The 23,442-nt window shown below is 45.9% G+C and overlaps 1 protein-coding gene across 5 annotated transcripts in view; it reads left to right on the top strand.

Moving 5' to 3' along the window:
* Window positions 1–23,442, top strand: part of frmd4a (FERM domain containing 4A) — a 109,083-nt gene that overhangs the window by 25,778 nt on the left and 59,863 nt on the right. For 2 of the 5 annotated variants that reach the window (XM_030424563.1, XM_030424562.1), the window contains exon 1: window positions 22,540–22,979. The exons of 2 other annotated variants lie outside the window; for them this stretch is intronic. In XM_030424563.1, coding sequence (XP_030280423.1) covers window positions 22,887–22,979 — 93 coding nt within the window. In that variant the 5' untranslated portion in view covers window positions 22,540–22,886. Of the gene's footprint in view, window positions 1–13,122; window positions 14,141–22,539; window positions 22,980–23,442 lie in introns of those variants that run through there. One more of the 5 variants, XM_030424564.1, reaches the window with a different exon arrangement.

Below are 23,442 nucleotides of genomic sequence, written 5' to 3'. Positions count from 1 at the left end.
ATGGCCGAGGGCTTGGACGTACACGCACACTCACCCACAGATACATATTTATTTTATTAAGTAATGGTCATTTCACACACACACACACGCACACGCACACACATTACTTTGGATGCATCTCTTACATGCAAGCATCACAAACAAACCGACTTGACATCAGCCTGACTCATCGTTCTCCCTCCCCCCCCCAAATCCCTGCAAGCCCTGGCTACCAAATGTTCCTTTTGCCCCCCCTACCCCACCTCTTCAGTTCTTGCTTTCCCCAACCATCCATCCACCTGGCTCATTAGTGGGCAGGCGGCTGTCAGGATGGTTAAGGTCAGGGTGGCACGGAGGAGAGGACGAAGCAGCCAAAAGGGAACTGACCAGACCCACATCCCTGAAGCCGACCGCCTCGCTGCTTGGATGAAAATAATTAGGAGAGAAAGGAAGGGCTGGTGGGGTTCGGATTTCTAGCACAAGGTGGGACTGCCTTTGGCAACCCACTCACACACACAGACATACACACACAAAACACACACATTCAATGCACAGCAGGTTGGCTGGCAGCATTTAAAGGCCAAAGTAAACAGTAAAGGGGGGGATGTCTGGTGGCCGGAACCACATAAGGGACATGCAAACAAACACACACACACACAAACACACACACACATACGTTGGATGTAGAGCCCAATCTCCCAGCTGTCATCTAAGCCTACCAAGTGTACAAGCAAGAGTAGTCTCTATTAGGAACTGTGCAACAATAGATTTTATGTTCCAAATTTAATCGTGTATTTAAGTGAAGATGACATTTTGTATATCTTTGCACATGATAAACATTCTGGATACATTCATCATCAAGTAAAATTGATTTAAAAAAAATGATAGTGATATATATTCGCTTTATCAGCCTCTGACATCTTCACACAGTACAAGGATAATGTTAATCCCGACATAAGTATCACACGTCCGCTGGGACACGGATGCATTGATGACATACAGCGAGGCAGACAAAGATAAAGGGAGGCAGAATTGTTGCTTTACTGTGTAAGATAAGATCAGTGGGTTGTCATGTAGAGAGGGAGAGATCCTCCCACCGCTCCCCGTTTGAAGCTCCCTCTCTCTCCGCCGCACATCTCCACTCTCCCCCGTTTGAAGACGTAGCGCTGCGTGTCGGCCATACGCCATCTCTGATCATGAGTGTGCGTTGGCGTGTGTGTGTATGTCCGCGCGTGTCGGCGTGCCCTGCCGCGTCAAGCATGTCAAATGTGCTCTTGTCCCCTTGAAGAGGCCCGAAAGATGAGATCAATCAGAGCGCAATTGAGCAACCAGAGAGGCGAACCCGGCGATGCACTTAATGTTAGGTGTTGTCATGGCAACACAGGGTGCAGATTTTCCACTTCATTGGCTGCCATCAGTCTGCAGGCACTTTTTAACATTATTTCCCAGAAAGCCAATTGAAAGATGGGAGTGGAAATTAGTCAAGTGTCCAGGAAGATAGGTAGAAGACACAGCAAGACACAGAAGTTTTATAATGAGAAATTAACTGGAACATCATACTTCAATTAAACACATTTGTGTTTATGTGTCGGTGGTAAAACCGTGCACTCTAGATTAAAGAGCCCCTAGCAGTGCTATTATGTATATTGACTCTATCTGTGTAATTGCATAGAATGGTTAGTCCCATGAGGCTGCTTTCTGATATTGGAATGTAATCACACGCACGCACACACCCCCCCCCCCCCCCCCCCCCCCCCACACACACACACACACACACACACACATCTCTGATGAACGAGCAGAAGATTGGTAATGTCACCCCTGCAACAAAAGGATGACCCTGCATTAAACAGGTATCATACATCAACCTATCAGTAGATCTGCATAGCACGGACAATTTTACGCAAATACACAACCATACACTCACACAGGAAATAGGCGTTTCTGTCTTCCCCGCACCCCATTATTATCTTATCTCTTCCAGTCACACACACTTACCTCAACCCAACCAGAGACCCGCCATTTCCCTTCCTCTCCCTCTTTTCAAGCCACCCTACCTCCATACCTATACGTCGTCCCCCGGGCTCTGAACTGTGACCTCTTTACATAAGCCAAGAGGAAGCTGGCAGCAGTCAGCAGCAGGACTCCTCGAATTTGATTGGCTGACCAAGAACTGGACTGGTGTCAACACTGTCCTGAGGGCAGAGCGAGAGAGAGAGGTGCTGTTGTAGACAAGAGAGAACAGCATGCATTGTGGGACCTAATTTCCAAAGTGCTAAGTACATCCGTATCAAGAGAGAAACACGCCATAAAACATCTCAACATTTTATGCTCACAGTCGATCTCCAGCAGCAACTTTGCTGATCCAGCTTTGACCTATTCACATGCACTGAGGGATACTGGCTCCGATACAATTACAAATGCAGCCCGAAGCACCAGATAGTGTGGAGAGAAAATCACTCCCCCACCACCGCAGGGACTCAGGTTCTATCCCTGGCTGCAGTGTTTTCTTGCTTCTGGCCTGGGTGCCCCTTTGAGCGTAATTGGCAAAATGGCAGGTATGAAGCCACAAAGAATCATATCTTTGTAACTGCACCAATAACCATCGCTGGTTGGCTTGGAGCACCCATCCAGGGGTGATTACTTGGACCTCCATGTGTTATTGTCTCCTGGTGAGCTCCTCCTGGCAGATGAAATGAAGCAGCTCTCGAATCCATGTGTATCTGAGGCCAACAGAGGGAGATATTACTGTAGCAACAAAAGCTGCAGGGCAAAGGGAATTGGCCTTTCCAAAATTGAGGGAAAAAAATGAAGAACGAAAAGAATATAAAAAGAAGAATACAAAGTTTTGTTTCAAACTGATTTGTTTTGGCTTGAACTTGTAGAGTATTTGTTCATTCTTTGCGTTAGTGGTAGAAAAGAGAACCAGCGGAACATATTTCATGACAGACTCTAATGTTTTACACTTCTCCTACTAAATATTTCATTTTTGCCTTGTTCAGTGGAAGAGCTTACTTCCTTTCCTTTTTCATAGTTTAGTCATTTCAGTTTTTAAAAAGCCGCTAGTGCTAGTAGCCTGCACAGATTTTACATTCACAGTTTTCATGCTCCAGCGCGCAAATGTCTAATTCATGATTTACAGACACGACCGCTCAAGGAGACAACAGACATTGAACATGCACACATACGGATGCACACGCATAAAGTGCATGCTCATAAACACATGCAGGCACGCTGGTCAATTTGCATGCTGCATAAGCTACATGCACAGCTCCAGCTGATGGACCTTTATGCTGCCACCAGACAGCCTGATTGATGCTGGTTTGTCAGGCGTCCAGCAGCAAGGCTGGGGCCAGGAAGGAAGGAAGGAAGGAAGGAAGGAAGTAAAGGAAGGAAGGAAAATGGGAGTGATAGAATGGTGATGCTGCCAGGATCAAGGAGGAATAAATCTGTTCAGAGTGGCAAATTGAACGTGGAGGGGGAGGAGATTCTGTAGAGCCGTTCCTGATTTTCAGCTCTTGATTTTCTGAAGCAGTCGTCCATGAAACTGCAGGCGGTTTACCAATCCCATCCAGCTTTAGTGATCTTATTGCTGCTTCTCAGAGGGGAAATGCAGCAGGGAGGAACACGCTTTTAATAAACATGCTCTTCTAAAATAGTCCGACACTAAGGGATTGCTTCTAAAGAGTTTGTCTGTTTTGAAGCACATATTAGAGGTCATTTCCTGTGGTGTATTCGCTCACACTCTTGCCTGCTCCATCACTAAAGTGTAGGCAGTACTAAGTGCTCTCTTGGACCCTTGTTGTCAGTTTAATCCCTCTCATCACCAATCCAGTGCTCTAGTTATGAACAGTGCGCAGCGGTTGCCAGGTATTCTATTACCGTCCTTCTCCCATGTGTAGACAGCTGCCATTACGCTGAATTAAACCCAAATATGAAATCAAGGTTGCCAGAGTGATGCTCATCCGTCCTCCGAGGAATACTTACATCATCCAAAGTGCCTCGCTGACCCTCAGTGCTCTCATTACTGCTTGTTAGAACAATTAAATGTGACGTGTGTCAGATTTATAACTCACCCCTGTGTGTGTTTGTGTGTGTGTGCACACACTCATGTTTGTTTTATTCTGAGCAGATGTGAACATCTGCCGTTGCAGTTAAGGCCATTAATACGTGTCTAGAGGTGTTTGTACGTGGATGTGTCTGGTTTTCGGCACCAGCTGTTGTTGTTGGCTGTGTACTCTGTTTCTACACGCACCTTTGCAAGTTGTCTGACATACTTGATTTTAAATATACATTTGTATTCATGAGGCACGGAAGAGGAGAACGCCTCACATGCAATAAGGAACGTTATCTTGAGGTAACAACATAATCAGCCCGTTATCAAAAGGAAAACAAAAGGTTGTTTCCATCTTATTACTTATCAGAGATCAGGAGGGCCACACCAGCATTCATAAATGGTGCTCGACAGCTGTGGCAACACATTACAGCTGAATATCACATAAAACAAGTACCCTTTCCTGATCAACACATCAGACTATATAGACCTCGGTCTAACACAGGCATAAAATGTCATTCTGTCTTTCTGTACGAGATGACATTCAGATTAGGTTTTGTCATTTAAAGTCTCCAATTTTACACATTAAAGTGTGTTTAAAGGTCTTGGAGAGTCTTACTGCATGCGTGTACAGTAGTGTGAAGCCTGTCGTGGCTGCAGAGGAAGCTGCATGACACTGTTGGACTCATTATGGACAGTTTAAAAACAAATTGAAAAAGCACAACCACAACTTTCCCTCTTCCTTTCCAACACTTTCTGCCTACATTACCCACAATGCAAATCAGCCACTGAGTTTTTTCAGATTACATGCAGATTCCCTATGGAACATCGTTAAAGAGTTAGCCTTTAAGGAGAAGACTAGACTAGAGTTCACTTAACAGGCTATGAAGCAGGTGTACGTTGGCTGATCACCGCTGATCACCGCTTTGCATGCACCTTCACTGTTCAATCATGAACCACCCCAACAGTCATGACAGCAATCTTGAAGGCTGAAATCAGGTGTGATCAAATCGACCCGACTCTCGTTTTCAAGTTCTCCACAAGGTCGTTCTCAGGATAATTTATCTACTTATCTCAAGACGTTTGCCTTTTGTTTTCAAGCCTTGCCTATATCACAGGAAAATGAAATAGTTTACTTGTGACCTGAAACTATAATGGCTTCCATTATGTGGGTGTGTCCTTTCAGTATAGAAATGACCAAATCCAGCACTTCCAGCTTTGGTTTGTTGGAGTTGTACTGTAGATATGTGTTTGAACACACACAACCAATATAAGCTGCAAAAACATTTGTTGAAAACTTGAAAAAAAAATGTCCTACATGCATCAGACACATGTTGGCATTCTGGAAAGATGAATTTTCCTTGCTGTTCTGTGAACTATTCACAAAAGGAATGTTTTTAGACAATAGACACCTGTGTGGTTAACGAAGTGCCTAACAAATACATAAATATAAATTGGGCAGCGATAACAAAGAGGATGCCGACTGTTGTCTGTCAGTCAGCTCATTCATTTCATGGAATGCTGTCTGTCAGGACATGAAGAAGGAGCTGTTTGATGTTGGGTAGTAATTAAATACTGGTTTTGAATACAAGCATTTCAAAATAATAGTGCTGCATAAAAAACACCCTTGCACAGCGTAATGTAGCTTCCCCCTAGGCACTGTTCCAATTAATTTATTAGGTAACGTGTGTGTTGCAGCTATCCTGTTGGGTCTATGTGAGAGCACGAACTCACTCTACCTGTTTATCAGTGTTAACCTGTTAACCAATCATGTGTCATTTGACTTCCTCGGAAGTCTTGCAACCCTCCTAACCCTCATTTATGGATGTTTCTGTCATTTCATCCACCCTTAACCTTTAGATCAGCGTGTGTTGTGTTTCACTATCTGACCACCAGAGTGTGCTGTGTGATGGGATTCCCTAGCCCAAAGGCTTCCCAAAACCATGAGCCTCAGCAATTCAAAGTCCAGTTGAGCTTCATTCGAGGAAGAGGAGCAGGTCCTCTTGGCCCAATGTCCCAAGTCCTGTCCTCAGTTTTTCCTGTAGCTGCTTCAGTAAAGTGCAGGCAACAAGAATCTTTTCTCAGCAGTGAGTGAGCATTGAGAAGGTCAGCACTGATGGAAAAAAAACAACCCCTGGCATTGCTTAAGACTCGCGGCTGTCAGAGGCAACCTGCCTCTTCCTCGGCTGGCCATGTCCTGTCTGATGTATGGAGCCAATAAGCAGAGACCCTCAGCTCTAATGAGCACTGGTCTGCGGTTGTGCTGCTGTGTGTGAGCACCGGCCGTTTGGCCCCAATAAACAGCGAGCTATATTGGACAACTCTGTAGCTCCTCTCATCCGTCACCGCAGCTCTCCCAGAGACACGGGGGCTTGTGGAGGGGACCAGGTGGGGAAGGAGGAGAGAGTGTGTGTGTGTGTGTGTGTGTGTGTGTGTGTGTGTGTGTGTGTGTGTGTGTGTGTGGTGACCAGAAAACTGTTATGTGTATAATTAATGACCTCATCCTGCTCCTCCGGCTGTCCAAGGAGGAGAGAATATGGGGGACAAAGACAAAGAGCAGGGAGTGAAAACAAGGGGAAAAATGACAAGGGGGGCGACAGTGAGGGAAAACGAGATTGAAGGAGGAAAGCATATGTTAAAGGCTGCACTTGATTAATAATTATGAGTTTTGTCAGTGACCGAGTGGCCGTCCCATTACCCCTGCTGTCTACTGGAGGGGCAATTACATTGGATTTAACCCCCCCATATGCACCCTCTGAATAAATCCTCCTTCTCTTCCACTAGTCCTTCATTTTGTCCAATCTTCAGCTCTTTCCTGCCTCCCTTGTCTTTCGTAGCTTCAGCAGCGCCTCTGTTCCCATGGCAATAAAGGGAGCTGGGTGTAAATAAGCGTCAAATACCAAGGGACAGAACCTTGGCTTGGAGGGAAACCTGGGACTGATCGAGCCCTGTCTGTCAGAGCACATCTTTCTTCTGACTGAGGTGAGAAAGGGGAACAAGGACAAAGGCGAGCGAAGGGTGGGAGGTGACTTGTCTTTCTCCAGTGGAGGCTGTGGCCCCAGGGGGTCGGTCTGCCCCCCTTCTGTCAGTCCTCTCTCTCTATTTGGATCTGTCCTCCACACCATCCATTTTAGACATGAGATAATCAATATCTTAAATTGATAAATGTAAAATCATACGGACACAAACTACACAGCCTCGATTCCATGTCATGCATTCACAAGATGAGAGGGACGGCCTGCAGTGGTGTCAGCAGGTGAAGATGATCTCCTCAAATTACGTCTCTCTTTCCCTGAGCCCCAAGGGCTCTCCTCCTCCTCCTCCTCTTCTGTGCATTAACAAAGACAGTCTGCCTGAGTCATTTGGCCAGCATTAGGCATTGGTTTGCGTGGCAGGGGAGGAGCCGGTGCACCTGTCAGAGGTGCGGGGCCCATCTGTACAGTAACAAGCAGCTTAGTCCCATGCCTGCAGCAAGAGGTGGAGCAGGCACAGTCTGGCTTGGGTTACTGCACCACTGGGAGAAAGCATGCATGAGCCTTGTGGGTTACAGAATGAGAAGGTCATGTTGGCTCATTAGAAGAAGGAAATGCAAGTATTAGTGTGTGCATGAGGGAGTGTGTAGAACAGTATGCACAGGTGCATCCCATTTGTACGCTGCGGTTGTTTGTGCACATACTTTGTTAGTTTGTGGTTCGCATGCCAGAGGGATCATATGATTCATTGTCTATAAAGGCGGAGAGTCGTGTAGTTACGAGGGGATGAGAGGTTTACGAGGGTTATAAGCACAGCTGCATCCTGCGTGTAGACAAATGAGTCTTCCGCAGCAAAGGTCTGAGGAACGAGAACTATTTGGCCCGAGTGTGAGGAAGACAGGAAAACTTACATCAGTTTATGGGTTTTCAGTAGTTGACCTCAAAGTCAAAATGATTAGTCAAGTAATCGACTCCTCAGTCAGCGGTAAATGAATTGAACGTTTTGTCATTTACCTTTAAATACATTCACTGATGACAGCTTCTCAAATGTGGGAATGTTCTGTTTTTCTTGTCTTATTTTATTGTAGTTAGAATATAGTTAGTTTGGGATTGTTGTTTGAACAAAATATGCAATGTCATGACAACCTTGGTCCGTGGGAAACTGTTTTGAAATATTTTGAATGTCCAGTAAGTAGAACTTAGTGGCATCTACAGGTGAGGTTGCAGATAGCGACCAAAAGAATACCCCTCGCCTCACCATCTCCTGCCGTGGCCCCTAAAAACACACAAAACTCTCTAGAGCCTTCGTCCTTCATGGGCTTCTGTAGAGACATGGCAGCACAACTGTGAATCTAACAAGGGAAATAGGGATGTAGCATCAGAGGTGGGGTCCCGTTCATTCCTATGAACGCTTCTCAGTTGCGCATGAAGCCAAAAAAGCTTGACTTACAAGGTATAAGATTACTTATTAGTTATTAATTAATTATCAGCGTGTGTGTTAGAGACTTCTGCTGACTGATCTGGACAGTGTCTGAGTGGTTTGGCCACCACGAAAATTTGCATCAAGTTCCTGGGTTCCCGTCTATAGATACAAAACACGCTCTATTTTATGGACTAAACTAGCCATTGATTAATTGGAAAAATAAACCAGATAAATCGGTAATGAATATCCTCTCTTAAATACCTTGAATCCTCCTTTTGCAGATGATGCACCTCTAAATCTGACTGCAGGCAGCCGGTCATATGTGTGGTAAATATTCAAAATATAGGACAGTGGTCCATTGCAAATTCTGTGTCCACATTGTTTTAAGCACACACACACACGCACACACACACACACACACTAAAATGTGTTAACCCATGTTTTCCCCTTTTTCAAGTATCCCAGTGTTTTCCCCGGGGAGCATGATCATGTATAACCCATTTCCCCCTCATGATCTGGCCTGTAAAGATTAAATATGTAGCCGTATCATCAAACATTTAACGCTCACGCTGCTACAAATCACATTCCTAATCGTGTGTGGACTTTGGGGATGGGGGCTCACGTGGATCGCTTGATCCTAAGTTGATGTGAGTGTGCTGCTTGCACGCTAGAGTAATTCATAAAAAGTCGTGCAGACTTGCCGGCAGACGGGCTTGCCTGCTTAGCGGAGTGTTAATTGTTAAATCAGTGTTAGGGAAACAATGTTTTCTTGCTCACTTAACGGCGTCGTGGGTATGTGTGCGTCTATCTGTGTCTATTTCTGTGCACGGCGTAGGCTGGGAAGCCTCCTCGGCACTGGGTAAAGTGGGCTAAGTTTACTGGGGCAGAAAATGCTGAAGCGTGACTCAATCCAGCGCCTTCATACAACCAGCCTCTAAAATATGCCTCTGTCGCATTCTGTCTGCTCAGTGCCTCTCAGACACACACTCACTCTGGTGTGGGAGGCTTGTATGTAGGACAAGACAGAAGCGGAGGCTCCATCCGAGATACAAAAGGTGTGTAAAGGTGTGTGTTTTATGAAGGCCTTTTGATCCTCCATGCATATCAGACGTATTGCTTTTCTTCCACACGAGTATGGATGGGTCTGACTAAAGCCCAAGGTGACTTTCACTGCAGCAAGAATGACATAAGATAGTAGAACGCACCTGCCTCCGTCCTCACAGGCCCTCCGTGCACACACACGCACACACACACACACACACACACAAACACGTCTGCACCCAGAGACATAACAGAGAGCCTTTCACTGTAATGTGGAATGACAGATTTGGGGTGCGGAGTGACACAGCAAAATTCAGATTACTAACAGCGCTGCAGAGGAATGACTCGGCAGAATCCCTTTCATCTGCACTCATTGTCCTTCATCACTCGAGGCTGACAAAAACCAATAAACAAACGGGGAGGAAAAAGCAGAAAAAGACAGAACAGGCCATACCGAGGAAAGAAACAGACCCACATTATAATTAAATACGTTGAAGGAGACCTATTTTGCTTTTATATTACACGTTTGTTCCTTTCCTTCATTGTTTTATGTGTTCTGGTGCATTGTAAAGTCCGCACCCACAGAAGCTCCTCTCTCCCACAGAAAACACTGCTCCTGAAACACTGCGTCAGTAGTCTCGCCTTTAATTCTGTGACTTTGTGACGTCACACTACTTCAAAGAGTCACACGTTTGCATAATTAATCAAGAATTGATTTAGCACAGCTGCTCAGTTGTTGTTAGCAGTGCTGGGTCAGGCATGTGTGAGCTGAGCAATCAGAGGAGAGCGGGTATATTTAGTATAGGACGCCTTAAATCAAGAAACTCTGTTGCAGTGGTAACCCAAAATAAAACAGTTAACTTGAAAAAAAGAACATAATATGTCGCCTTTAATGCTCCTAATAACCATGTAGAACCTGCAGCAAAGAAAAATAACTTACAGTATGGCATACAATGAGTTAATAAAACCATTTTAGGTTATCTGTTCGGACACACTAGCAGATGAGGTGCAGTGTGTTGCTTCCTCTCCATGCTTGCCGACTTTAACACCTACCCACCCAGCGTTCGTTTCAGAGGGTGGCAGTAAACCCTTTAGACAGTTGGCTGCAAACAGGTGCTTAAGAGGCTTTATCAACATGTCTGGTATAGACACTATTTTTGAGTCTGTGACTGTGTGCGTACAAACGTCAAACCACTTGGACGCCTGCCCAGGGTTTGATTAGCGCATACCTACCCATATATATTTTTGCACACCAGGTGGACATCGCGATCAATCACATCTACACAGACACACTCTCGGTGCTCTGTGCTCAAAAGTTTAAAGACCAAAACCACCGTGACGAGCTTTTTTACAATGAATCAGAATCACGGAGGCTTGTCAGGCCCGGTTTTGTGATGCACGGTCTGAGCTGCTGCCAAAACCAGCACTGTAGTGTTCTTCCGGATTACTGGCTTACTGGGACGGTCAACTTCCACGAGGAAAGCGGCGGTGGAGAGAGATGGAAAAACTCCTCCGACTTCTTCAGTTCGTTTCATGTCAAGGTATTTTCAGATGTAGCGGAGAAGATTTTCTAGCTAACGCTGGTTAATGCAGTCAGCCCGTGGTTTGGTCATTTTGATGCAAATCATTTGGTATTCAGTATTTGTATTCTCTAACATTTCATTATGTTTTTTTTATATGTTTCTATAAATCTATCTCATAGCTATTCTTTATGTATGTGTGCACAATAATGTCCACGAGGCAGTGACAAAGGAATGCCACCATCATGTGTGAAGAAAACAGTAGCATGGCCATTCAAACTCGCCCCTTTGTGTAAATCACACAGTAATACGTTCGTATATGTGCATTTCTAAGTACGTGTGAGTGTACCTCGTGTGTGCAGGACGGAACATAATGTGTCGTTAGTGTCTGTGTGAATAATGCAAGGCTCTCTGTTAGATGTCTGTCATAAACATTGCAACTGAGATTCATTTCACTTCCTTTTTGTCACACACACTTTGAATTACACACAGAAACCTTGGTTTATAAGTTAACCCTACCCGTGCCACAGAGTCACAGTTGGACATGCTGTCCTGTGCTTCCTCCCTGTCGGGGGCTAAGCTCCTCACTAATGACGAATGCTGCTCTAGATAGGCTACCTGCTGCTCTCGACACTCTTCGCTGCTTTCAGTCTCAACGTGCCACCTGCTTCACAAGTCTTAGTGGCCGTATACTGTCCATCTTCACCGCGCTGGAGGGAATTTATAATGCATGAGCGGCATGCAGATGAGAATTAGGAGGATATTTCTGAGTTATTAATGGTGGGGTGTTAGATATCCACAGCAGGCAGCATTAGGAGCAACCTCAAGAAGACAGGGAAGCCTCCTGAGGGCAACAAAGGACTGACAGATCTGTGCACTCTGTCTTTAACACCCAGTGATGTGTATGATGGTGCATATGCGTGTGTGTGTGTGTGTGTGTGTGGGTGTGTTAGCACAGAATCGCGGCTGTGCATTAGACTCTGTCACACTCCAGTGCTCCTGACCAGAGCTGATGTGACGACTGATGAGTGGCTGATGCTCACACCCCGGAGAGGTCAAAGGGGTAAAGGTCATTGGTACTCGGGGTCTGTATGGCTTAGGAAGAGGGCAGGAGGAGGACAGGAGGCAGAGATAAGATTCAGAGGGATGTCGCTAAGACAGTAGGGCTGAGAGAGAGAGAAATGAAGCAAGAGGGGAGAGATTGAACGCGAGAAACGGTACCTTAAGAGTGAAGAGGTTTCATATTGAGGGAAAGGAAGAGGTCTGGTTAGATGGTCGAGTTTCAGAACGGCAGTGTGAGACTATCACAGCAGCTGCTCCACCCGGTGTAGCATAGGGAGCGACAGAGTACCAAGAGGCACATGGGTTGACTGGTGGGTCACACACAGGACACCAGGAGACTGGGGTTTGTGTCCCATGTCCAGATCCTTTCCTCCACCTTCCTCAATAGTTTTTGTGCCTTTACCACGTGGAAGGCTTAACCTGTCGGCCACTAAAACTAAAGGCTAACTTGTGCATCTTTATGAGACACCAAGGTCATTTGTGTTGGACGACTGGGGATGAGAACGTGTTGGCGCTGCCAGCGAAAAATACATAAATAAATAATTTGATAAAGACATGTGATTACTGACCAGTTGAATCTACAGTATACGCTGGTATTCCAAATAACGTGGTTTCCTGCGTGCATGTAAACTAGTTTTTGTCTTGCTCCTTCCAGCTCATTACTGTGTTACATCCTGTTTGTTGGTACAGCCCAGCTAAACTCACTTTCCTCTTTACCCCTGACTGTCTGACTCAGTGTCTCTGTGTCTTGCTTTCTGTACGTCTGGTTAACTGAGAGAGAACGAGGGGGGGTGCATTCCATCAGCGAAAACAAAAACAACCCCTCTCCATGGAGGGAACCCACCAACATCCTTCATCCCCCTGCTTCCCTTCTTTTCTTCTACTTTCCTTCCTCCCTCCATGAGTCGCCCCTCTGCTATGCACCCATATCTCCCCTCCAACCCTCTTCTTCCCCATCAGCCCTCTACCCCACATGCCCTGTCCTCTGCAACCCCCACCAAACCCCTCCCCGTCATGATTACATAAGCTTCCAGTCATAGAGCCCGACCATATCGCTGTTGTTTTCCCCCCTGTATGTCTATTGGAGCCTCAACATCCAGGGCCAGCCCTTAATGAGGACCCTACAATGGCCCATTGATGAGAGGCCCAGTGTGAGAGAGGATGACCCCAGCCAAGAGCACCCAGAACTGGGCATCAGCTGCCCCCAGGCTCTCCCTCCACACAAAGACGTCCACTGTGGACAGAGACCTGAAAGGGCAGAGAGAGAAAGAGGAAGAGAGAGGGAGAAGGAGAAAAGAGGGAGGAGATATCCTGGTCAAATAACTCAGAGAATGAGATGTAATGATATATAAAAAAAAAAAGAAGAAGAAATTAAACAGATGTATGACTTCATCAGAGAGCAGTCGCTTCTCCGACCATTAGCTCCTCATCAAGCCTCATGCTTCCTCCTCCTCTTCCTCCTCCGCACATCCCAAAAACAGCGAGACCCACCCTCTGCCCTCCCTCTGCCAGGGAGTTGTCAGTGTCTTCATCTCACCCATGGATCATAACTCAGATCTGAGGAGGGGACTACAAGGCTGAAGTCTGTCACAAACCCTCATCAGAAGCCATAGGTTGCTCAAAGGAGCGACTGAAGCTCTTTGATGGGAGACCCAAACTCTTTTTCTGGAACTACTTGGAGTTATAATCAGAATCCAGACGGATTTCAGAGCCAAGTTTACAGGAGATAGACGTGTTTGTTTTTTTGTTTTTTTTGTAGACTACGGCTGGTCGTTTGGCAAGCCGTGTTTGACAGAAAGGAGAATGTGGACAAATTAGGCTGGACTTTTTGAAGCTGTCATGGCATGATCAGTTGGAGAATTGGGATGTTATTTGACTGACATGACTTAACTCTTCCCAACAAGTCATCTGTCACTATCCCATGATTTCAGCTGATAACGGAGAGGAAGACAAGCCAGAGTTTGGGTTTTGTTTAAGAGTCGATTCTTTACGGTGGCGTTCGTTTTTTTGGATACGCTGAACGATGACTCTCGCAGCACGACTCGAGGACTTGGAGGTGACGCTGGAGCACATGCTCATGGATGTCTTTGTGAGTTTGCACCATTCCTGCTATTGTGTTTTTAATCGCAGTAACCGTACTTTACTATCATAAAGTAAATTTAACTGAATTTATCTATCATCGCCTTCCCTCGCTCCTCTCTCCCGTGTATAATTGCAATCGGAGACCAGAGGCCGACATATGTTCACGTCTCTATCCAGATGCTCTCTCATTAATTGGCATAAAAAGATGTTAAAAATAAGGTGAGCACACGTCAGACTCTCTTCACGGGGAGATTTAGGGAATAAACTGGCTGACCAGGAATCTAACCTGGACTGGCCTATGCATGACTCAACACAGGGTTGGCCCAACGAGTGAAGACCTTTGCGAATGTTATCTCAGCATGTGAGGAGCTTTCATCCGACCAGCTCCAAAGTATTAAATCTATGTTCTGTGCTTACTTATGCTTTCTGCGGTCAGCAGCCTTTGCAGTTATTTGCAGAAAGTCATAAATCTTTTGATTAGGGGGGAATGAAATCTCCAAGTGAAGGAAGTGTGGATTGAGAACGAGGAAATGAGGGATGAAAGAGGAATGAGAACGAGGAAGGAAAAGTCTGATGGATGCGATCGTCAGGTTTCTATTGCCCGAGACGCTTGGGTAGAGGTAGATTACTCAGGCCCCTGTGGTTTACAAAGTATTCGGGCTGTGGGGAATGAAAAACTGGTATACACTGCATCCCTAACACGCAGAAATGCGGGCGTGCACTCACACACATTTAGATACAATGACATGCCTTCTACGGCTTGCAGACGCACACACACACACACACACACATCGTAAACACCACATCAGAATCCCTGGTCGCTTTGATCTGCCGGCTGCTGTAATGAGTTTGGTCGTTAAGCTCCTGTTTTCCTTTAACATTGTTTACAGGCACAAGCATCTGTTGGAGGGAACACTAATCTGTCCTTCCCTGAGATATACTGTGCTTCCACCGAACACCATCAGCACTCGTTCCACTCCTGCAGGGCATCGATGTCACTGATATATGCTGATATTTGATGCTCAAATCCATCAACCCATTTTCGAGATTTGGTCATTTTCATATATCCACATAGATGATTTATGACCGGAGCAATAAAGATTAGTGTTTATGGCCGCGGACAGGATTTGGATTATTCATGCACTGCATGTGGGATGGATTGAAAAAAAACGCAGGAGTCAGGAAAATGCTTCCTTCCTCTACATTTCCTCTCAGCACCCTAATTAGACTGTTTATTTATTTATTTTTTCTAATTGCTGGAAGAGGCTGGAAAACAGAGGGTTATCTGGCCACTTTGCATACTCAAATGAGAAATATTTAAATTGGCTGCACCCTTTTCAGGCCAGTTGCTTACTGAAAGCACATATGGCAATGCATGTGCACATGGAAACACAAACACACACACACACACACACACACACACACACACACACGCTAATACATGCAGACATGAGCTAAGAAGAAGCCTATTTCAGTGAACCATCAAATAAAGGCAGGATGAATTAAATACGGCTTTCCAGCAGTGGATGTGTGTCATGGATCAGGCTTCTCATACTACCGAAAAACTCGCAGTAATAAAATGTATATTCAACTTCAGTGTGCGAGTTGAGTGACTGTAACTGGATGTCAGTGTTAGACTTTTCCGTATGTGTGAATTAACCCAGCAGTGAGCGGAGACAGAGGAGTTAGAGGAGTATTAAGGGTCATTAGAATAATGACAGTGCTTCTCCATCCTTCGGTAGAGAAGCACATCCAGAGCCTGGCCGGCGCTGCTCGCTGGCTCGGAGCACAGCTATATCCAAGGGGTTGCGCGGCTATTTTCATTAGCACAGCAGCGCATATGAATGATTCAGGAAAGCCAAGAGGATCCAAGGCAACAAACTCCCCTCACAGCCTCTTTTACTACAAGAAAAGGAGGTCACCACTTTGTTGCCTTGAAGCCCGAGTTGAGGCAGAGTCATTTGTAGACTTGTAGATTTTTCAGGTCAACACTTTTATTACTTCTGCATACAAGACCGCTATAGTAGATTTAAAGCACATGACTGCACACAAAACGGTTACAAAGTCATGCCTAGAAGCTTAGAATTGAGAAATCCAATAAGCAAACCCATGAGCAATGTTAGAAATCAGCTCATTTTTCAATAAACAGCGTACTGCTGTTGTTACAGAGGCGAGTAGACGGCAGATAATAAAAATGTCTTGAGAAGAGACAAGTTTTTTGCAAACATGGATATGTTGAAGCTTATATATTATTATATAATTATATACTTATATATTTCTCTGTGTGTCATTAGGTGAAATTTTACAGTTGAATGTTGTTGCAACAATCTGCTCATTGTCTGGTTAGGTTTAGGCACAAAAAAGCACTTTGTCCAGGTCAAGAGAAGATAATATTTTGTCCTGTTTCTGGCGCCACAAACACGGCTCTAAACTGTCCGCATGTCTCATAAAAAATATCCTGATTTTGTGCAGCTAACACGGATGGAAAATGTCCCAACATCTGGTTAATAACATCCAGGGGTTTCCCGCTTACAAAGTTGAAACACAAGCTCAGATGTGGTCTCTGGCTTGGGCACTGTTTCTCACACCATCACTGTTTCCTCCAAGTTCTGACATTCAGTTCAGCTAATTCATGTGATGTGAGCGTGACATGACACATATTGTAGAAAGGATAGCGTCCGTGGTTTGCAGAATTACTAAATGCCGGCGTTTTACTCTGGCGACTGGGCCGGGGAAAAATTGCAATCATCTGTGTTGCTATAGAGCCTGATCTCCATGACATTTGTGCCACAGAGGCCTCATTCACACAACGAACACGGCAATTGCAGACGAGACCCTTTGACACGAGCAAAATAGTGGCATGATCTGTATCTGGTGATTGGATTTTTTTTTTTTTTTTTTTTCCCTCACGGCTGTAAAATGTCTGTTTATGGCGACTTATCAGCTCCTGCCAAAGCTGCTGTGTATTGTGCTGCTGGTCTGCTGAGCTGCGAGGGGAGGACAGAGGGAGAGGGAGCGAGAGAGACAGAGAGAGAGAGAGAGAGAGAGAGATGGCAGCTCCTCTTTGAGAGGCCGCCTCACAGTCACTCACAAAGGCTGACAGTCACATCAGGAAACGAAGCGTTGTGATTAAAAATGCATTCAGTCCTTGTGTAGTTTAATTGAATCTCCTCCTCATGCTCCCCCCCCCCGCAAACCGCTCCATCCCCACCCACCCCCGAGTCCTCTCTACCCCCCAACATCCTCATCCTTTTTCTATGATGCAGGGCCTGGAGGCAGAACATCCCATCCCTCACTCCTCTTCCTCGTTTTTTCTCCTCCATCCCCCTCATCTCCTCTGACAGAGGAAGACCTCAGCTACATGGGATGGTTTCCATCACAGCTGCTCTTTTCAGCGCCGTCTCCTCCTTTTTCCAGCAGCTATAAAGCACTCGGTTCATATCCGCGTTGAGGGCTGGTCTGCCAGAAACAGCCCTGCGGTCGCTGAGAGCATTCATGTCGCAAGGCGTACAAACACTGTGACGCACTGATACCGAGCGCCTGGGTTCTCTCTGCCCCACAATTGTATCACAGCACTGTACAGCTTGTGTGTCCGTGTTCGTGCGCATAGCCGATTCTCCGGAGTGCTATTCTTCTTTTGACTGGGCTTCTGTAGCCGTGTTGTTTTGATAGAAGCCATTGACCGGGTGTATTGTGTGTGTGACCACCCCATTACATAATGGGTGTGTCCGCTGCACAGTGACGAAGTTGTTCAATTATAGCGAGCTGACCTCCTCCTCTTTCCTCTCTAGCTCGCTGATTTCTCTCTGCACTCCTCTCCCCATCTACATGTTTCTCTACCCTTTTCCCCACCAAACAGTTGTTATCGGTATGAGGTTGGAGTCGCAGTGTCGTGTCCTCTCAGGACCAACGTAGTACTTCGGAGAAATTCTTTGCAGCCTTGCCCTGCTTGTTCTGTTTTTTAAAATGACTTTTTGTCCATGCCTTTAGTTGGCAGCAAACAGTATCCAGGGGGAGAGGGAGACAGCATCTTTCAGCAAAAGAAAATTCAAATTGTTTTACGTGAGAATCTGACTGGAGTCGCTTTAGTTATGCACCAGCGATTTAACCATTCAACAGGGCACAAGAGGTGTCTGATTTTTCAAGGCTATGCCTGGTTTAATTATTCTCCCTTACTGTCAACAAGTCCATTAAAAAGACACCAAAGAAAGCCAGAATTGCATTAGTCATGCTTTTTGACTTCCCTTCCCTCTGTGTAGCATTCAGCCCTGAGCCCATTCAAGATGTGAATCTTCAAAACTGGGTCACAATTATATAGTTTCAATTTATTACGTTACTTAACTAAACATAGAGGAAGCTGCACATTTTTCTTTATATTCATAGAGGAGTAAATAGTGTGTTTTTAGTGGTCGAATGACACACATTGAATAATGTTGGGTGTGCTAGTGTGTATCTTCACCTCCAGGAGGATTCTGGTACCTATTACCATTACTGTTCTTGTTGTTGTTGGTACGCTGTGTAAGGTTACATGAGGCTGTAGTAATCCTCATAACACTCGTACTGTCAGAACAAAACATTTACAGGAATGCAACAAATTTAAAGACTCCAAACCGATTGAGTTGAACTGAAGGTGAAGCACTCTTAACAGATGTAGGAGGGTAGGCTGCTATGGCAACTCCTTTTGAATGTTGTGGAAAACTTGAACAAATCAAGTGCACAGCAATTCCCTATCAACATCCAGTAAGTAGATTTTTTGATACATGAGCTCAAAAGTAATGACAGGATTCAAAAGAGCAACAACAGGAAACAGAAAATCAATCAATCGGATGATGGAATCTGGATGGGTACATTCGCTGGTGATGTCAGTCGGGTATCTGATAACGGAATTACGTCACTATCTGCACCAAATACTGATATCGAGTTGGATCAGTTCCAACTCTGGTCTCTCAAAATAAACTACAGTGCCCAGGATGTGCACATGATGGCCACTGCAATGGAGGAACATGTCAACCAATGCTGTGGTGATGCTCACTTGTCACTAACCCTTTGCTGTAAAGCACAGAGGAATACACGCTATAGGAGAGTTTTTGTTAGCTGGATCAATTCATTGTGACTCCTGATCTATTCACTTGTTCACAAATACAAAAATATGGAAATTTAAACGAATTATGTGTGAATATTTCTGGGGAAACTTTTGTTCTCCCAATAATATGAATGGAATTTGAATGATGCAGTCAGACCACAATTATCATAAATCGGATCCCATTTTTACGTGCACACCGGTGAACTAATCAGCTATCATCATTCAGCGTTCAATCTCTATCACATGCGTGGTCCGGATTCAGATGTCAACTGGCCCAGCACACGCAGAGGCTTTCCAGTAGGCATTGGTGAATAATTCAGACGCCTCATGTGCTATTCACTGGAGCAATTTCACATCTCGCGCCCCATTCAAGTCTGCCGCTGGCCTCATAATAGACCACTGATTGGCCCATTGGAATGATATATTCTAATTCCATCAAGGCATAGACGACTGTATAACGGACTGCACTCATAGATACGTTTTTTTTTTCCCAATGCCATGCTTATAAACAGAGCACATTCACGGATTGCGGGGATTTTTCAGTCCGTCTACATTCCTTTGATGCCACCGGCTGCAATTTTAATCATATTGAAGGACACACACGCAGATATGCAGTGCACACACCCACGGTCACCTCACAGCGGGTGGACCAGATGTGCTGAGCGACACGATTCGACCAGGACAACCTGTTCCCACGTGTACCGCTAAATCTCTCCGAAATACAAATATGTCCCAGTTTTCACAGTGAGTCACATAAACCTGCTCCCTGTTTCCTGACAGATCTCGCGGGCTGTTTGTTACCTTTCGTGGCATGTTTAAAAAAAAAAAAAAGTGTTTCCCAGGCCTTCTCACGCAGACACTGCCGAGGGGATGATAATTGAAGTGGATGCTCCCCTGCGGAGAAGTCATTACGATTGGTTCTGGCCTGAAGATGGGTGGGAGGCCCCTGCTTTCTGCTCATCTCGCTCTCGTGAGATAGAGAAAGACAACGCTGGAATACGCGCAGACGCAGACACAAGAAGCGCACAGTGGGAAACTGAATAACACTGTCATTGTTGGGCCCATTTAGCTGTTTATCTGTGCTCTCTGTGTTATGGTGCTGTAACTCAGCCCTTTGTAATTTCGTGGCGTCTTGAAACATAAACATTCAACCCTCGCCGCCTGGGATGGGGAGAGAGTCCAGCTAGAGGGCATTTCCATAAACACACCCACCCACACACAAACACACACACACAAACACACACACACGAACACAAACACACACACACACACACACAGTGAGGAGCAGGACCATAGGGATGAGTCAGACAGCCGTGGGCAGAGACTGGCTGGGTTATCGGGGTAAATTAATGCGTAACATTGCCAGGATTCTACCATTGCTCCGTATTATTACGACTGCGAACAAAGACGAAGCAGACGCACAAAACACACAGTGGAAATAAAAACCCCAGACAAACCCAGATGCTTTGTTGGCACTTCCTTCATTAGCATATCTCTTTAGCAGGTAGTGATCTTCTCCCTTACTCTTTTCTTTCTCTTGCAGACGATTATTTTTTTGGTAAATTAAAAAGCTAGGTTCACTTTGAGGACAGCTGCTGTGAACTGACAGACTCTCCGAGCTTTCTGCGCGTTCCTTGTATTTGTATTCCTTACCGTGCGTGCAGGGTTTGTATTTCACATATTTTTATTGCCAAGTGCAAATCCCATTCGCCTTCATTTTTGCAAGGTGGTTGACTGAAATGGGTCATTGTGCATCTAGCCCGAGGTATCAAGAAATACTGTTCCGTTTTTTTTTTTTCCCCCCTCCTGTCAAGACGAGGGCTTATTACCTCACTGGATTTGAGGCGATGGAATTTAAAAACGAACCCTAAAGGAAAAAGCAAAGAGCCGCAGAGGAGACGAACACAAACCGTACTTAAACTGTTCAATTAGGAGAGTTTATTGTCATCTCCCTGTCAAGGTGTCAGACGAGATCCCTACGGAGGCAGCGTGGTTTTGTCTCCTGAATCGGCGGTGGCAGTTAATCTCTGTCGTCGTCGTCTGAATTAACGTGGAACATCACGCGGAGGAAAGAGAGATTAAACTTGTCTTTCGGTTTCCTTTTTTCCGCCAGCGTGTCATCTTGCAAGACCCGAATGCCTGCCCACAAAGTTTATAAATAGCCCTCCGATAGTTCTCATGTAGGCCACAGTCACTCACACAGTGATGTGGGCCAGGGTATTGAATAAATAATGCTTTCTAGGGGATTACCACTGCGGATGATTTTCTCCTGTACGCTTGTCGCGCGGCTTTAGCTCTATGTGTGTGTTTTTTTATGTGTGGCATGTACAGTATCATGTCACTAAAGCTGGTGGGGGGTCCTCATGTTAAGAAATGATTATCGGGGGGGGGGGGGGGAGGCTTGTTTGGTTGCTCATTTCGACTGGTGTCTTTAATCTGATTTCACACCAGCTGACCTTCATAACTGTGATAACTGAGCTCAGTCTTGCTGGTTATAATCCGGTGTCGCCGGTTTACAACGTCTACCGCACAAGTCGCTTGCCGTTACAACATCTGTGTACGCCTGCATGCGTGTGTTGATCCACTTAAGTTAATCAGCCGATAGTTCAGTATTGATGTGCAGGGGCGAAAAAGAGCTCAGCGGTGAGTGATGATGAGAATATGACAGTAAGTCACTAGGTGCAGCTGTAACTCACCAGTCCAATAGCTTTAATGGACATGTAAAGACCGACGTGGTGGATACAGAGGACTGACTCAGCTCTCTGTTGGCTTCAGCCGACGCGGTAAAAGATCCCTGCGAGGGCTCGCAGCTAAAGGTCTCTACTGTCACAGCTTTGTGGGAGAAATTCAGGCCAATTTACACACTTTTCTGCATGCAACGATAAACTGAGTGCTAGAATGATCAATATCTTCATGCAGGATTGGGCGTGCTTGACTGGAAGGGTGTGTGCATGTGTGTGTGTGTGTGTGTGTGTGTGTGTTCCCCCTTTGTGTCCTAGTCGAGACAGTGCAGGGAGAGAAAGCTGGATGTGGGATTTCAAAGATAATCTCCCTACCAGATGGCAAAACATCCCATATTCCTTTTGAGGTTCCCCACGTGATCGTCTGTAAGGGCTATGTATGTGTGTGTGAGTGTGTGTGTGTGTGTGGATGGTGGGTGTATCTATACTCACACACTCGTTATTATTGGATCACGTGACACCCGTGCGTATGCTAATAACAGCCGTAACGTCACATTAATCCAGTGACCTGGTTAAGCCCCCCGACTGAAGGAAGTGAGTGTGGGAGGCAGGGAGGAGGGAGGGAGGGAGGGGGGGGGAGCTGCCAGTGCCGGAGAAGTGAGAGGAGAGACAAAGCGCGCTCCCTCTCCCTCTCCCTCTCACACACACACACTCTCACACACTCATTCACCTCGTGAGCGGCAGAGTGGAGCGCAGCAGAGAGAAGCAGAATGGGAAGTGTTTCAGCACAAGAAGGAAAAGAGGCAGAGAGAGGCACATAGGACGCACTCGTTGACACCACACACTTCTTTCTTCGTCTTACACACCCACGCGCAAAACTCGCGTGAACCCCGGCTGCCAGGCTGGACGGGATAGCAAGGACGCCCACCTCACACACTCGCACTAATGCTCACACGCCCACGGAGACACACACTCTGGAGCGTACTACCATGGTGGTCCAGGGGGCTGTGACGCCCGGGAGAACCCGCCGGCTGATGCTCAAGCTGCCGGTGGGGACTCTACGGAGGAACAGCGGAGAGAGGGTAAGAAGTCCTCACTTTCTCCCTTCTTCTGACACTTTGCCTCTCCCTCCTTCCCTCTCTCTCTCTCTCTCTCTCTCCCTCTGTGGCCGTGTCTTCCCGTGCTGTTGTGTGTGTAAATGGGATTTAAAAAAGGTTCTTGGCTAATCCAGGGGATGGTATTAGATTTGAGTTGGTGGAAGGCGAGTGAAGAGCAAAGCTTTTAATCTCTCTAGTGGACAATACTTGTCTGTGTTTCTCGTCTTGTCAGTCTGAGTCTGTCAATCTTCCCAGCCCATCTCTGTCACCGCTAATGTATTCCACTGCGGTCCTCTGTTTTCAAGGTTACAGGAAAAGTCTCGCCGTGGGAGAGCTTGTCTTTGAGTGGCGGCTGGTTTGCCCGTCGCCTCATCCCATCATCGCAATTGAACTGACTCGAGCCATGAGTTGGTTTCCTTTTATCAAGCAGTTCGGCACGTAGCCTCGC

Source organism: Sparus aurata, chromosome 8 (genome assembly GCF_900880675.1).
Source record: "Sparus aurata chromosome 8, fSpaAur1.1, whole genome shotgun sequence".
NCBI lineage: Eukaryota > Metazoa > Chordata > Actinopteri > Spariformes > Sparidae > Sparus > Sparus aurata.
Note: the sequence above shows the minus strand (reverse complement) of the source record. Positions and strands in the feature narration are given on the sequence as shown.